This window comes from Eptesicus fuscus, chromosome 5 (assembly GCF_027574615.1).
Source record: "Eptesicus fuscus isolate TK198812 chromosome 5, DD_ASM_mEF_20220401, whole genome shotgun sequence".
In the NCBI taxonomy this organism is placed as follows: domain Eukaryota; kingdom Metazoa; phylum Chordata; class Mammalia; order Chiroptera; family Vespertilionidae; genus Eptesicus; species Eptesicus fuscus.
The window spans coordinates 99,578,318-99,595,271 of NC_072477.1; the positions used below are offsets into that span (position 1 = coordinate 99,578,318).

At 36.8% G+C, this 16,954-nt stretch overlaps 1 protein-coding gene across 2 annotated transcripts in view; it reads right to left on the reverse strand.

The window, feature by feature from the left end:
- Nucleotides 1-337: 337 nt before the first annotated feature.
- KIF5B (kinesin family member 5B) overlaps nt 338-16,954 on the reverse strand; it is an 84,570-nt gene continuing 67,953 nt past the window's right edge. For both annotated transcript variants that reach the window (XM_054716605.1, XM_008160996.3), the window contains exons 21-26: nt 16,789-16,849; nt 16,601-16,672; nt 16,329-16,433; nt 12,092-12,308; nt 10,865-11,018; nt 338-7,651 (exon numbers count right to left, since the gene is read on the reverse strand). In XM_054716605.1, the coding sequence (XP_054572580.1) occupies nt 10,885-11,018; nt 12,092-12,308; nt 16,329-16,433; nt 16,601-16,672; nt 16,789-16,849 (589 nt within the window). In that variant the 3' untranslated portion in view covers nt 338-7,651; nt 10,865-10,884. The remainder of the gene's footprint in view (nt 7,652-10,864; nt 11,019-12,091; nt 12,309-16,328; nt 16,434-16,600; nt 16,673-16,788; nt 16,850-16,954) is intronic.

A 16,954-nucleotide genomic window follows, 5' to 3' on the forward strand; every position in this document is an offset into this window, starting at 1 on the left:
TGGTGCTCTGGGCTCCCCAGCTGAGATATCCCTCTGGAACTTCAGCAGCCACCTGTGAGAACCTAGGCAGTCCTCTTGCACCTCCACACTTCCTACCAGACTTGATGTGTTTTCTTCTTTTAAGTCCAAGGCTTCTCTCAAGCTAGTCTTCAGATGGTTATTCAGATTGATTTTTCTATAATTTAGTTGTAATTCCAATTTCGTCCTGGGAGGAATGTACATTCCACCATCTTGGATACTCCTATTTTATATTTTTAATGGAAGAAAACTTTTTAACTATTTCAACACCTGAGGACATCAGTTCTTTAAAACATTTCTCTTTCCATTTTGGTCTCACTTTCTTTTTTTTTTTTTTTTTCTGTATTGATCCTTTCACCTTAGAGACTTCCTCAAATGCCTGGTTATCTTTGCTAGATTGCACGTATTTAAGATGGAGACACGAAAAAGCTGACTAGAAGCAATTGGTTCATGCGAGGATAACTGGCATTTCTGAAGCTGTACTGCTTCCTTGTGTTTACCCCATGTCAGCTGTCACAGTTTTCTCAGAAGAATCTTCTAATTTCCTGGCTGGAGACCATAAGCCTGGATGTCAGCATTCAGATATCCAAGTGAGGGAACAGGGCAGCAGAGATTCTAAAAATTCTGATTATAAAATGTCATTTTACCCTATGTATCAGTCAAGGTCCAAGTTGTAACTATAAATGGCTACAAAGAACTTTAGAGAATAATCTAGGGCTAAGGGAGCGTACCCAAGGGTGGTACAAACTTAGAAGGGAGTTCTCCACCCTATGTCTGGGTCTCAGATCTCATTGACAAAGGTGTGGCTGCAGCTATTGGGTGGTGAAGTTTGATATGTTACTTGGATTAGAGTTGAGGCAGTGCCCAGGGAAGCATGAAGTGTCTCTCTGGGGTGCTCTCAGGCTGAGTCTGGTAGCTGGGATCCATAGCTGGGACTGGGAAGAAAATACCTCACTGGAATACAGATGGGCTAACGCTGGCACACCTCTCCAGAAGACAGGGGTCAGGAAGTACCTCTCCATAAGACTGAAGATCAGTCTCACCCAGGGAATCAGAACTTTGGGCACCCACTTACTGGCTAGAGAGACCATCACAGGGCCAGGCCCAGGGCTTTGAGCTCACTGTGACTATGTACATTGGGGCCACTGGATATGCCCACCCCTATCCAAACTCCATTGATAACTGGATGATAATACCAAGCAAACAAAGCATGCCAGAGGTAAAAAAGGAGAACTGCTTAAAGGGTCCAGCTCATTATAACAGGAAATTGTATTAGTTTGCTAGGGTTATCATAACAAAGTACCACAGATTGGGTGACTTAATAGAAATTTATGGTCTCACAGTTCTAGAGGCTAAAGTCCAAACTCAGGGTGTTGGCAAGGTGGGTTTCTTCTGAGGGCTGTGAGGGAATGATCAGGCCTCTCTTCATGGCTTGTAGACCATGATCTACCTTTGCCTCTTCACATCTTCTGTATCTCTGTCCAAATCTCTCTTTTATGAGGTGAGCAATACTGGATTAGGGCCACCCTGATTATCTTCAACTTGATTATCTCTGAAAAGACCCTAACTCCAAGAAAGGTTCTGGGGTTTAGGACTTTTAACATATGAAGTTTGGAGGAATACATCTCAACCTATAATATTAATGAAGAGTGGATTTGGAGAGGAGACAAAATTGGTAACTGGCACACTCCTTGTTTTCAGTATTGTTTCCCATCCTCAACTGTTCGTGTTTTTCAGTTTGAGAAGCAGCTATCATGCTGTACAATCTTGAAGAGGTTATTTTGGGATTAAATTGAAAGTCCTAAGTAGGATGTCAACTAATCTTTTTTAGCCCACTTTCACACCAGAGGTACTTGCTGTCCGAAGAATGTAATACATTAGGAAACAAAATATGCAAATATGACATATTAGTCATTATTCTGTCAAGACCAAAGGCTAAACTCAACCTAATACTTCATCAAGTAAGTTTTAAAAAAGTCATTACATTTCATAAAATTTTTCCTCTTTATTTAAACATAAAACACATTTACAGCATGCAGGTTAAAAAAAAAGTAAGATTATATGGCATCTTCCCAAATCAATTATCTTCAAATGTATCTTCAAACACTGAGAATAAACCAACATATTCCACAGGTAAACTCTGACTCTTCTATCGCCTTGTGTCAAATTGAGTTACACACAGTAGTTTTCTTAAGTTAGGCAAATAATTTAATTGCTTATCATGAATAAATATTACTTTTACTTTACTGAGTTACTCTTCTGAACCATTTATCAATACCATTCAGAGGACCGTTAATATATTGAGTACAAAACAAAACACTGCAAATTGAAGTGTCAATGTTTTAGATTACCAGAAATTTTCATTTATAAGAGTAAACACTATGTCTAATAACCTATAGCAAAAAGAGTTCACTGAAAACAAATTTATGAAATTCTCTGTACACTGCTGTGAAAGTTTGAAATTATAAATAAAAAAATTCAGATATTTAAAAAAAACTAACATTGTATAATCTGAACCACATGCTAGCTACAATTCAGTTACACAGCTCCAATACCCGTGATACATCTAACAAGAATGAAATTCCCATATTCAGACAAAGAGGAAAAAAATTCTGCTTCATTGATGAATATTGCCTAAGAAGCAAGTTTTCATTTGAAAACAAAATAAAGTTAACTGCATTACTTTAATCTTGCTGCAATGTTTCATATCAATTTTTGGAGTGTTTCTTCTGATCAATCCTAAAAGGAACACAATCACTTTAAAGGATGTAGACTACAACAGCAAAAATTTTTTACTATTAAAAAAATAAATAAATTTACCTTTTAAATCAAAATTATATAAAAGTGGAAATTACAATAGTTAAGGAAATAGAAAAATAAGCCAATTATGATCTGAGTCTTCTGACTATGCTCCAAATTTATTACAAATATCTATGTATAAAACTTCTTCAGAAAGTAAATTCTGCCAGCGAGATCCTAACACAGAACTTTCCAAGTTTCTCTGCTGACTGAAAACATTATATACCCACCATTCTAGGCAAATTTCTGCTAAAACAGTTGGGAGTCACCACTCCATTGATGAAGCAAATATTGAAATCTCCTTCCCTATTACTTTTATAGCTCCCTAAAATAAACTGTTGACTTAGTTTTATCAACTGAGGAAAGGGTGGCAAAAACAGGTACATTTAGTACTAATTATAAAATTATGGGATAAAACAAAATAATTTGAGGATTATTAGTGACTTGCAAACAATTTACTATTTCCAGGCTAAGTAAGATATAAATTATAGTGTATGAATTAGTGTAGGAGGTTAGAAGTACTTCAAGAACTTGAGTCCAGAAATTACCTACATATTTATAAACTTAGCATATATTTGTCTGGTTCTTCCACTTTTTTCTAAACTCTCAGTCTATAAACTTAATCAGCCAATACAGTAGACAATATAAAATTATTTAATTATATAACATCTCAATTCATTTCACTATATTAAGTGGACAAATTAATATTTGTTCAATTCTCATGTTAACTACCAGGCTCAGTGAAATGAAGCAAGGTGTTAATCTCTCCCCCTTCCAACTTTCCCTATGACATTCATTACTCTGTTCCATGTTTCCATGCCTCTTGTTCTATTTTATTCATCAGTTTATTATGTTCATTAAATTCCACATATAAGTGAGATCATATGGTACTTGTCTTTCTCTGACTGGCTTTTTCTACTTAGCATAATCATCTTCAGGTTCCTCCATGCTGTCTCAAACGTAATATAGATCTTTTTTACAACTGCATAGTCTTGCACTGTGTAAATGTACCAGCTATTTTATTGACTTGTCTACTGATTGGCACCTGGGCTGTTGCCAATCTTAGCTATTGTCAATTGTGCTGCTATGAACATAGGGGTGCACATATTCTTCCTGATTGGTGCTTTGGGATTCTTAGGGTATATTCCTAGAATCACTGGGTCAAACAATAGTTTCATTTTTAACTTTAGGAAACTGGTACAGCCTCTTTTCAATAGTGGCTGCACCAGTCTGCATTCCCACCAGCAGTGTGCCAGGATTCCTTTTTCTCCACATTCTCACCAGCTCTTGTTACTGACTTAATGATGGTAGCCATTCTGGCAGATGTGAGAAGGTACATCATTGTACTTTTAATTTGCATCTCTCATTAGTGACTTTGTACATTTTTTCATGTCTCTTGGCCAGCTGTGTGACCACTTTGAAGAAGTGTCCATTTAGGTCCTTGGCCCATTTTTTAATTGGACTGTTTTCTTTTTTTGAGTGAGTTGTATGAGTTCCTTATATTTTAGAAATTAACCCATTATCAGATGTATCAATGGCAAATATGTTCTCCCATACAGTGGGATCCCTTTTCATTTTTTTTGATGGTTTCTTTTGCTGCACAGAAGCTTATTTTGATGTAGTCCCATTTGTTTATTTTCTCTTTTGTTTCCCTTGCCCTAGGAGATGTATTGGCAAACATATTGCTATGAGAGATGTCTGAGGTTTTGCTGCCAGTGGTTTCTTCTAGGATTTTTATAGTTTCACGACTTACATTTAAGTCCTTTATGCACTTTGAGTTTATTCTTGTGTATAGTGTAAGTTGGTGGTCTAGTTCCATTTTTTTTGCATGTACCTGTCCAATTTTACCAGCATCATTTATTGAAAAGACTGTTGTTACTCCAGTGTATACTCTTGCTCCCTTTGTCAAGTATTATTTGAGTGTAAAGGCTTGGTCAATTTCTGAGTTCTTTGTTCTTTTCCATTGATCTATATGCCTATTCCTGTGCCAGTAGAAGGCTCTTTTGAATGCAGTGGCTTTGTAGTATAACTTGATATCTGGTATTACAATACCTCCAAATTTGTTCTTTCTCAAGACTGCTGTGGCTATTTAGGGTTCTATATAAATTTCTGGAGTGCTTGTTCTAGATTTGTGAAATATACTGTTGATATTTTAATAGATTGCATTGAATTTATAGATTGCTTAGGATAGTATGGACATTTCAATTCTAACAATCTATGAACAGTATATTCTTACATTTGTTTGTATCTTCCTCTCTCTTTTTTCAAAAGCTGTAGTTTTCCAAATATAGGCCTTTTACCTCCCTGGTTAAATTTATTCTTAAGTACCTTAATTTTTTTTTTTTTGTTGCAATGGTAAAGGGATGTGTTTTTTAGTTTCTCTTTCTGAGAGTTCATTATTGGTGAATAAAGAAATGCCATGGATTTCTGGGTGTTAACTTTGTATCCTGCTACATTGCCAAATTTATTGATTAAATCGAGTTTTTTGGTGGAGTCATTAGGGTTTTCTATGAGCAATATCATATCATCCTTGAATAATGAGTTTTACTTCCACCTTTCCAATTTGGATGCCTTTTAATTTCTTCTTACTGTGTGATTGTTGTGGCTAAGACTCCCAGTTCTATGTTGAGTAAGAGTGGTGAAAGTGGACATCACTGTCTTGTTTTTGTTCTTAAGGGAAATGATTTTAATTTTTGCCCATTGACTATGATGTTCGCTGTAGATTTGTTATATATGGCCTTTATTATGTTGAGGTATGATCCTTTTATTCCCACTTTGCGGATAATTTGTGCACGGGTAGGGTCCTTAGGCCTGGTCAGTGATCAGGGCCAATCTGTGGGGCAATTGGGAGGCCCCCACTGGTACCCACCTTGGCTGGCCTGGGGTCTGCGGGGAGGCTCGAGTTGAGCATCTGCCCCCTAGTGGTCAGTGCGCATCATAGTGACCAGTCGTTTCTCCGTTTGGTTGATTTGCATATTAGGCTTTTATTATACAGGATAGCAAATCGATGGATTTGTGAATACTGTACCAGCATTGCATTCCTGTAATAAGTCTCACTTGATCATGGTGTATGGTCTTTTTAATATATTGCTGGATCTGATTTGCTAATATTTTGTTGAGGGTTTTAGCATCTTTTCATCAAGGATACCAACTAATTTTCTTTGTAGTGTCTTTATCTGGTTTTGGAATTAGGATAATTCCAGTCTCTTAAGAAAGCTCTTGGAAGTGTTATGTTGTCCCAAAGCTCCCTTAAATTATCCTTTTTATTTTTATTTTCTAATTGCTACTCTGTTTGGATGTTTTTTCAACCTTGTCTCTAATTTGCCTATTTGGTCCTGAGTTTTTTCTAATCTGTTGATTCCTTCCATGGTATTCCTTTTAGCTACGTCACTGTTAATTTCCAATCGAGTCTTATTCATGGTTTCTACATACTTTTTCATGCTTATGAAGTTCCCACTGAGTTCCTTCTAGTTCTCATTAAGTTGCTTGAAGTTTTAAGTTGTTTGAGGACCCTTATCACTATTACCTTGACCGCTGTATCTGATAAATTGCTTGCCTCCATTTCATTTAGCTCCTTTTGTGTCAATTCTTCCTTTTCTTGGGGATTATTTCTTTGTCTCCCTATTTAGTGGGTCCAGTCTTCTAGGGCACCAGATCAGGCATGTTAGGTCACAGAGACAGGTCCACTGGGGGTATTGGGTCATGGCAGGGTTGGGTCTTCCAGGGGTGCCAGGTAATGAAAGTGTGGCCTGGTGTAAGGATGTAAGGCTGGTTGTCCAAGGGGTACTGGGTCAGACATGCTGGGTCGTGATGGCCAGTTGGTGCATCCAGGAGAGTAAGATCATAATGGTGGGGCCAGGTGCGCCCCATCTAGTCAGTGGGATAGTTGTCAGGGGCACAGGTTCAGGTTCACTGGGTGGCATCAGGCTTGTACATCCTGGGGCATTGGGCTGCAACAGTGGGGCCACGTGTACTTGTCTGTGGCCTCAGGGTGTTGGGCCATGACCGATCCCCACAGACTCTGTGGATCCTCCAAAATCTGAAGCAGGAAATTTTCATTCCATCAAGCTATGTTGATTATAGAATTGGAAAAAAGGCAAATATAATTCGTTTTCCGAACTCTTTTTCAAACTGAGATTAGTTTTTGATATTGTAAAATATTTCTATTCAAGAAAATTCAGCAACAAGAATTTCATGAAATAACAATCAAGTAGCCTTACTCAGTCTCAAATGACTACTTAGACAGTTTTATGGTTTCAGTGCTCAAACAGTAGTTTTCAGAAGCAAACATCAGAAAAGATACAAATAAATTTGACTCTGAAATCATTTGTAGTATTGACCTGATATATTTGTGTGGGCATGTAGTGTTGTAAGTGGTAAAATTTAAGAAATTTAATCTAAATGTGTTTACATTTTCCCCTAAAATAAGGAAGACACTTTAATAAGAAAAAGAAATGAAAAGCAACAGCAGCTAGGTAATTTGAGATTAAAAACCACACATAAAGAAACAAGTACAAAAAGCATAATTCTATATGATAGATAGATTGGCACAGTGAAGACTAAATGCAAGACACAAAAAACAAATTGTATAATAAATAGGGCCACAGTTGTAAACTGTCATTTTTCCCTCCTAAGAAGCCAAAATTGCACTCTAAGTTTTGTTGGGAAGCAGCAGAGTTACAAGAAAAGTGAGCAGAAAACAGCCCTTCAGGCCAGGTATAATTTATATATTTAAAATAGCTGTAATTCTACAATTCCCAGGGGTAAATTTTATAGTTACTGAATGACTCTGCTTGATATTATGTCTTCTTCATTCTTCAATTACTCTCAACACCTGAAAATGGGAGAAAACAAAAGAAATATTTTCATTTGCATAAAACTTGTTTGAGAAAATCATGAAAGAAACAAAGTAGATAAAATATACAAATAGTTTAAAAACACTTTGGCTAATAGCTATGACCACGTTCCACAAAATTTAAAAAAAAGAAAATAAATGATTTGATTTCTTCTCTTTTAATTTACTTCATAAGTAGAACTACTTACGAGCAGTACAATGTTTAAAAGAGGTCAGCCCCACCCTTCATTTGTTTTTATTCTTCCTAAGAGAGCTTTGAGTAAGCTGATGCATGAGTTACATATTTTTTTAAAAGATGGGAAGGTGTAGACAGTGTCAGTGACCTTCTTAAGCTAAGGACCTTTAATGAGAAATGCTATATACATGGAAGTTATTAAAAAAAAAAAAAAAGAGGGGTAGAAGGATAGGGATATCGTCTGTAAAATAAACAATTTCATCAGTTGTTACCTGGAGGCATCCTTGTATTAAACTAACTACTTATATGTTTAAAAGAAAATTCAACTTTCAAAGTATTACATAAGATAGAAGACCAGCCATATAAAATTGGGTAGTAAAGGTATCAGTAATATTAATACACTGACATCATTCCCTAAAATAAACCCAGTGTTTTAAAATGTTTTTCTTGATAATTAAAAAAATAAAAAATTTCTCTACAAAGTTTTAAAATTTCCAGTCATTTATCACTTAAGTAAATCATATGTTCCCCAATCATGGTTTAAGTGTTAAAAAAAAACAAAAGAACTACTATCTTTTGGACCAGCAAGGAGACAAGCCTGTAAACTTTATACTTTTATAATTACTTCATGTTAGCTATCTCACTCGTATGTTAAGCTGCCTTATTAGAACTCTACTTTCAAGCTAAAACCTAGCTATATTGAACAAAGGCCATGGTATATGTTCTCTGCTAATGAGATATGAGTTCAAAGTTTACATATGAATTTTAATATGAGCACAATATCAAAAAAGGATAAACTTTCATCTATATTTGTGCTTTAAAAAGCTCCTTGCCCACCTCCCACATCTAGAAAAGTACCTGTAGGTAATTACACTTTAACTTGTGTAATTCTTAAGAATGACTTCCATTTTACTAATAAAGGGGCTCAAAAATAAATATAGCACGACACTGAATAACATTTTTTTTAACACTGTTTCATTATAATGTTGCTGAGATGCTATATGAACTTAACTCTTGTTGTGTTTTTTAAAATATGTTTTTATTGATTTTTAGAAAGGCAGGAAGAGAGGTAGAAACATTGATGAGAGAGAAACATCGATCAGGTGCCTCCTGCACAGCAAGAATTTTTAAAACATGCAATCACTCTTTAGTCAGGGGCACTGATCTCTTTTCCCTTATATTGTCAAGTTAATAAATGACAACAGCCAAAACAGCAACAGCCATCTGGTGTGAATGAATCAAAATTATACCTATTTTTTTTTATCAGATTGGCAAAAAATAGATTCTTTGGTCTGCCAAAGAATTTTAGTAATTAGCTTAATGTGTGCCATGGGATGAAAAAGGTTGAAAATCACTGGTTTGTCTAGAGAATTTTAAAAAATTGAGGTATGTGAATATAGATTGGTATTAGATAATATTAAAAATATTTTTATTTGCTAGTTGATTAACAATATTTTGGTTATAATATTGTGGCTATGAAGAAAAATGTTATGTTTTAAAGATACACTAAACAGGTCATGAGTACATAATTTACTTTTATGCAAACAAATTTTAAAAGGAGTCAAAATGAGAAAAATTATTTAAAAAGTAACAAAGTTCATGAAAATTGAAAAGTCAGGATTCAAACTCAGAACTTCAACATTCGAGCTCTTTTCACTATCTTAGAAATCCTATACGGTGTGGACAAAAAAATTTTATTAAATTGTAATGTGAATCCTCCAAAATATTGCTTAATTCTCCATTCAAATTGAAAACCAATGTTATACAAACTGTGAAAGTAAAAACAAGAAAGATAAAAATAGAGATTTTAATATTAATCAGAAACAAGTTAAGCCTAATAATTATCTAGTACTTTTAGTTTCCAAAACACCTACACATCCAGGACTTCCTAAATAATTAAAATCTGACTTCCTGCCATATGATGAAATATCAAGCAGCTATTAACTAATCAAGTTGTAGAAAAAAATGTTCAGAATATATTACAAAGATAAAGAAGCAGGTTACAAAGTAGCATATATAGACTAGGAATAGTATGTTATTAAATACTTATCAACAATTTAAACCTTTTAATTTAAAACTTATGAAATAAAGCTCTAGGAAGATAAACACAATGTACTGGGTGGTATCTCTAGAGATATTTATCTTTCTACTTTGTAATAGTCTTTAATCCCCTACAAGTAACAAGTATTACTTACATAGTTAGAAACAAATAAGTGTAAGAACTCATACATCTGTTTGAAAAATCACTTTTAATGGGTAAATGGAAAATGACACAGAAATAACTCATAAGAAAGAAAATATATGTGGGCAATAAATATAGGGAAAAAAAACCCAACTTTATTAATCAACCAATGAAATGCTTGTTGGTTTATCACATCAGAAGCTTAAAAATTATTAATACTCAATCCTGCAAAGAAGCAACAAAATGGACAGTGTCCTTGGCTAATATGCAACCTGGTGTAATCTTTCAAGAGCCTTAAAAAATGTTCACATTTTTTTACAATTCCACTTTTGGGAATCTTCTGAAAATAATCTAAAAGATGAGAGGGTGTAAAAAAGATAATCATACTTCGAATTTCATATATAAAAATTTCAAGAATGGAAAAAACACTTAAATTACATGTCCAGTAAAAGAAAAGTTAATAGCAGTATCTTTTTTAAGTGATCCAAATTTGGCTCAGCTGGTATGGCTAAGTGACTGAGTGTCAACCTATGAACCAGGAGGCTGTGATTTAATTCCCGGTCAGGGCACATGCCCGGATTGTGGGCTTGGTCTGTGTGTGTGTGTGTGTGTGTGTGTGTGTGTGTGTGTGTGTGTGTGTGTGTGATGAGCGCGTGCAGGAGGCAGCCTATCGTTTTATGCTCACATCGATGTTTCCCTCCTTCCTCTATTTCTCTCAAAATTAATAAAATATATAAAAATAAATAGTGAGAATCTAAAAAGAAATGTTTAACGATCAATGGTTGAACATTTTCATTTATAGTTATAATTCAAAAGCCAGATATAAATTACAAACCTGTAGGTAATGTGTAATGCTTATACTTGTTTGCCTCCTCCACCTCGTACTACTACCACGGGCTGGCTGTTCTGAGTAAATGCACCTCCTCCACGAATTGCACTTGGATGAGTTGGAGAAGCTGCTGGATGTTGCCCAGGACGAATAGGTTTAGCTAATATAAAAACCAAAAACTGGCTTTAGAATAAGTCTTAAAACATGCCTGTAACTATTTTTTAGGTCTCTTCTCTTTACTTACCACAAGTTTTGGGTTTTGTTTTTCTGTCTTTTTTTCTATCATTAAATTCCTCTCTCTCATTTTTCAGTTACATCTTTTTCTCCAAGACCTACACAATCCTTAGCCTCTTTAACACTTTATTCCTACATCAATGGTATTCTAAAGCATGAAATAGTGCTGATGACTTTTCTTTTAATTTTAGAGTATGTTTATTAAAGCTAGGGACAGTGAAACAAGGAAGGGCCTAGGATAACAGGAGAACAACTAGGTGGAGATATGAGCCCAGGCTGGGCTGCTTTGGCTAAGAAGCCAGAGGAAAGGGGGCCTTCTGGGACGAACTGCCTATTGCTGTCCTGGTTGTAAGCCTCATGGGGTCCCTTAGAGTTTAGGAGATGCATGTCTTTGGGGAAGGAGAGGGGGAGGGGGAAGGTCACCCTGGAGATGAGGTTCTACTCTACAGTTTTCAGGAAGGAGAGCATACCCTGGAACCTGCATTTTAAGAGGTTTCAAAGGCTAGGCATTTAGGGTCGGTTTTAGGGGAGCACAACTTACTTTTTTGCCATTCTTTTTGCTTTAATAACATTGCTCTATAGTTTATTTCCTACCCCTGACCATCCTTGCTTGTATGTCTAGTTCTTATTTATCTTCTTGTTCTCTTAATGCCATGGTCAGCAAACTGTGGCTCGCGAGCGACGCGAGCGACATGCGGCTCTTTGGCCCCTTGAGTGTGGCTCTTTCACAAAGTACCACAGCCTGGGTGAGTCTATTTTGAAGAAGTGGCGTTGGAAGAAGTTTAAGTTTAAAAAATTTGGCTCTCAAAAGAAATTTCAATCGTTGTACTGCTGATATCTGGTTATGTTGACTAATGAGTTTGCCGACCACTGTCTTAATGTGATTATTACTCAACTCTGTGCTGCTTTCCAAACAATGCCACTCTTTGGAAAGTTAGAAAATAAAAACAGACGAATACCACCACTACAACACATAATGTTTTTATGTGTTCTACTAACCAATTTGTGCAGAATGCCCTCTTCTGGCCATATTCTTTGACCTGACTGCTTCCTTTATACGATCTACTTCTTGCTGATAGCGTTTGCGATCACGAGATGCATTTTCTTTGGCTTCTTTCAGTGCTGACTCCAGAGCTTTCACTCTCTCAGCTGTGGCTCTCAGTCGCTTTTCCAACTTAGGAAGTTCACAGCGAAGATCTGCATTATCACGTACCAACTAAAGGTATATAAATAAGGTTAGGATTCTAGCTATAAGAAGAAGATTAAGAAAATATGCAGTTCAGGAGAAACAAGATGGCGGTGTAGGTAAATGCCAGTACTTGCCACCTCTCACAACCACATTAAAATTATAACTAAAATACAGAACAACCATCATTCAGAACCGCCTGATAGCTGACTGAATGGAAGTCCTACAACTACAGAAGTAAAGAAGAAAGCATGTTGAGACTACTTGTGGGGCAGGCTCAGAAAGGGTTGGTCTGATACCCATGTGTGCCTTTTTTTAACCCAGGGGGGAATTGTTCCTGTGGGACTGCCATGAGGAGCGATGGGTCCCAGCCCCATACCAGACCCCAGTCCAAGGTCCCAGAGATGGGAAAAGAAGACCCCATAACTTCAGGTTGTAAAAACCAATGGGGATTGCGGCTGAGAGACATGCAGGCTACCAGAGACCCATGTGTCCCTCTTAAAGGGCCCAAGAGGAACATACTTGGACTTGCTTTCTCTGAGCTACGGCGCCAAAGGGCATTGGGGGACCTAGACAAATATGAGGTGGAACTGGATTGTCCGGCATCGGGACAGGAACTTGGGGCCAGCTTTCTACCAGATAGAGGTAACTGTTCCTATGCTGAAACCTACCCTGTCCCAGGGCTGACTGGCAAACATATCTGAGTCCCCATCAACCTAGAGCACACTGTTTGCTCCACCCTATGATTCTGAGACCCCAACCTGTACAACTTGCAGCTCACCCAAGCTGTTTGCAGTAGCTTTTCCATATGAATGGCCTGTCCTGGCTCAGGCTTCAGACTTTGCTAAAATCTCTCAAACAAGCTGCAGTTGGTGTCAGTGTGCCCCAAACCTATCAATAAAAGGCCCAAGACCTGGCACCAGCACCAGTCTACCTTGCTTCACAGCTGGGCCTCGCCTGGGCACTTCCAAGCCCAATACAAATAGCAGCCATCTACATATCTCTCTGTAGTTTCTGCCAGGTGGCACCGGGCAGTGGGTAACTTTGCACTTCCCTGGAGGCCTTAGAGCAAGTGCACCCAGTGGACAGCTTCAGATCATACTCAGGGGCAGACTCAGTGAGCACCATAGCCCTACTGATGCAAGTCCTGCTCCATAGGGGTGTTTCCTGCACAGCAGCTCTCTCACTGTAGTCGCAGCTGGTCCTCACAGCCAATTGGTCTGGAGGTCAATTCCTCCCAGTGACACCAACAGCACTCAACTACAAGACTGTGCATACAGTCCACACAGGAGTGCTCCTAGAATGACCAGCTGGGTACTATGGGACACCTACTACACAAGGCCACTCTACCAACTCCAGGAGACATAGCTGCTCTACCCAATATATAGAAACAAACACAGGGAAGTAGCCAAAATACAGAGACAAAGAATCATGTCACAAATGAAAGAAATGGAAGAAAGCAAATTATTAGACACAGAGCTCAAAATCACAGTTATAAAGTGATCTTCATGAGACCTTCCAGGGACTTAGTGAGACTTTCAAGGATATTAGTGAGAATGCAAAAAACATGGAAAAGGACCAGTCAGAAATTAAGCATACAATAAATGAAATAAAGAATAATTTCAGGGATTCAACAGTGGAGCAGAGGATTCCAAGAATCAAATCAACGATTTGGAATATGAGGAAGCAAAAAACACCTAACCAGAAGAAGAAAAAAGAAAAAAAAAAAAATCCAAAAATATAAAGATAGTGTAAGGAGCCTCTGGGACAACTTCAAGCATATCAAATTATGGGGGTGCCACAAGGAGAAGAGAGTGATCAAGATAATGAAAACCTATTTGAAGAAATAATGACAGAAAACTTCCCCCACCTGGTGAAAGAAATAGACTTACAAGTCCAGGAAGCAAAGAGAGTCCTAAACAAGGGGAACCCAAAGAGGACCACACCAAGACACATCACAATTAAAATGCTGAGGGCTAAACACAAAGAGAGAATCTTAACCCTTTGCACTCGCTTGCTTTTTTCTCGATTCCTTTATTCTACTCGGGATTTAATTTTTTAAATACCCCAGATTTTACAAAGCGTGGCAGTAGAATAAAAAACTGGAGTTTCTTTTCATACAAACTTATTTATTTGGATTTTTTTATATTTCAAATTATTGATACATTCAAAGAGTATAAAAAGAGCTGCTACCGATGCTACCGTGTCGAGTCACACTCGACATCCGAGTGCAAAAGGTTAAAAGCAGCAAGAGAAAAACAGTTAGTTACCTATAAGGGAGTGCCCATACGACTGTCAGCTGATTTCTCAACAGAAACTATGTAGGCCAGAAGGGAGTGGCAAGAAATATTCTAAGTGATGAAAAGCAAGGACCAAGATTACTCTACCCAGCAAAGCTATCATTTAGAACTGAAGATCAGATAAAGAGCTTCACCAACAAAAAAAAGCTAAAGGAATTTATCACCACCACCAAACCAGTATTATATGAAATGTTGAAGGGTATTCTTTAAGAAGAAAAAGAAAAAGATAAAAAACATGAACAATAAAATGGCAATAAATCATACCTACCAATAATTGAATCTAAAAATAAACGAATAAGAAACCTAACGAACAGAATAAAATAGAATCAGAGGCATAGAAATGAAATAGACTGATGATTCTCAGAGGGAAAAGGGGTGAGGGGGTGGGAAGAGATTAAACAAAGATCTCATATGCATATATGCATTACCTATGGACACAGACAATAGGATGGCAAAGACCTGGGATTGGGTGGGAACCAGGTGGAGAAGGGCTATGGGGGGGGGGGGGGAGAGGAACATCTGTAATACTCTCAAAAATAAGGTTTAAAAAAAATATGTTGTTCATAATTTCTCTTCAGAAAAGAGAATATTTTTAGAAATTTAATTTTAAGGTTTTTCAAGTAGCTTAGCAACAAGCAAGAAGTTCATATATTCGTATATATCATACACATACATTTCTCACAAAGATTTAATTTCACTTAAATTATGGTGTGAGTGGATTGTTCTTTCCTCCTACTAGGCAATGACAATAAGTTAGGACATATATTCATCTGATGGAAATAAATATCATTTTAGACCCACGAATACACATAAATTTAGCAAGCCCTTATTATTTTTGAAAGCAAAAAAGGCTAAAATTTCTGTAACCTTACTCTAGTGCAGTGATGGGCAACCTTTTGAGCTTGGTGTGTCAAACTTCGCCAAAAAACTGAGCATAACTCGGGTAGTCACTTTGAGGAAAAAACATTACTTCGCAAATGTTTCATCTTTGGCATGCGGCCGCTAGGCGGCCGCGTGTCATCAGAAATGGCTATGCGTGTCAGTGCTGACATGCCTGTCATAGGTTCGCCATCACTGCTCTAGTGCAAACATCAAGTTTACAATAGCAAAGATATACAATTCAGTGTGCTAAGAAATAATTTAAGTAAATAAATCGTGTATCAAACTATAATAAAAAATAAGAAATAGTAAGCAGTACTTTTGAAAAAATATGAACTGGCCTGGCCAGCATGGCTCAGTGGTTGAGCATCGACCTGTGAACCAGGAGATAATGGTTCAATTCCTGGTCAGAGCACATGTCAGGGGTGCGGGCACGATCTCTGTGTGGGGAATGCAGGAGGCAGACAATCAATGACTCCCTGTCATCATTGATGTTTCTCTCTCTTCCTCTCCCTTCCTCTTTGAAATCAATAAAAATATGTTATAAAAAAAAACACACACACACAAAAAAACCTGCCTCATGAACTTGGGGCATTAAATGTAAAAGAACCAAAAAAATTGGTATTTCAGCTGCAAAGACTTATCTACCAGAGGTATTTTAATTACCTTGACTAAATTAAGAAAACTGACAGATTTAAAATTCCAAAAAGGTTTTCATTGGACTTTTGATAAAGGGTTGTTAAAAATATTAACTTCCCTACAAATTGTTAGCGATAATGGAATGGTTCCGAGCATGAACAATGAAAAAATTGCCACTTCTCAATTCTTGCAACAATCACAAATACATATATATATATATATATATTTTTACCTGTTTATGGACTTTAGTGAGTTGCTCAAGATTATTTTCAAGAAAAGAGATTTTTTGCTTCTGAGCAGCACTGCCTCCAGTGTCATCAGAATCGATCTCTGCACTCTAGGGAAAGAAGGTTGATTAATACTATGAACAAATTTTAAAAAAACTAATCTTAACTAAACAAAAATTGTTATGACAACATAAAACGTTTCGCTTACGCATGCAAAGAATTACACACTATAGACCCCATTTATTCAAATGCCCACTCCTCAGTATAGTTTTATTACCTTTTTAACTCTGGTGGCTAGATCCTGAACAAAGAGCTTCCGCAGGTTGTGTAAAGTCTGAAGTTCTTTTGCCTTGAATAAAGAACAGCAGTATTTTTGGAGTTCAGACTTCAAATTTAATATAACCAAGGGGGAAAAAAACCCCATTAAACATTCCCCAATCCTATTTATTTTCAAGTTTTTCTTACCACTGTCTCTTCCAAACCCTTTAAGTCTTGTCTTGCCTGTTCTCGTCTATCTTGCATAATCCTAGACAGAGGAAGAATATACATATATTTTCACCTTTGAGTCCGTAAAATTCTAGTTTTATTTAGCACAAGACTTGATGCAAATATTTATCTGAAAGAAATTCTT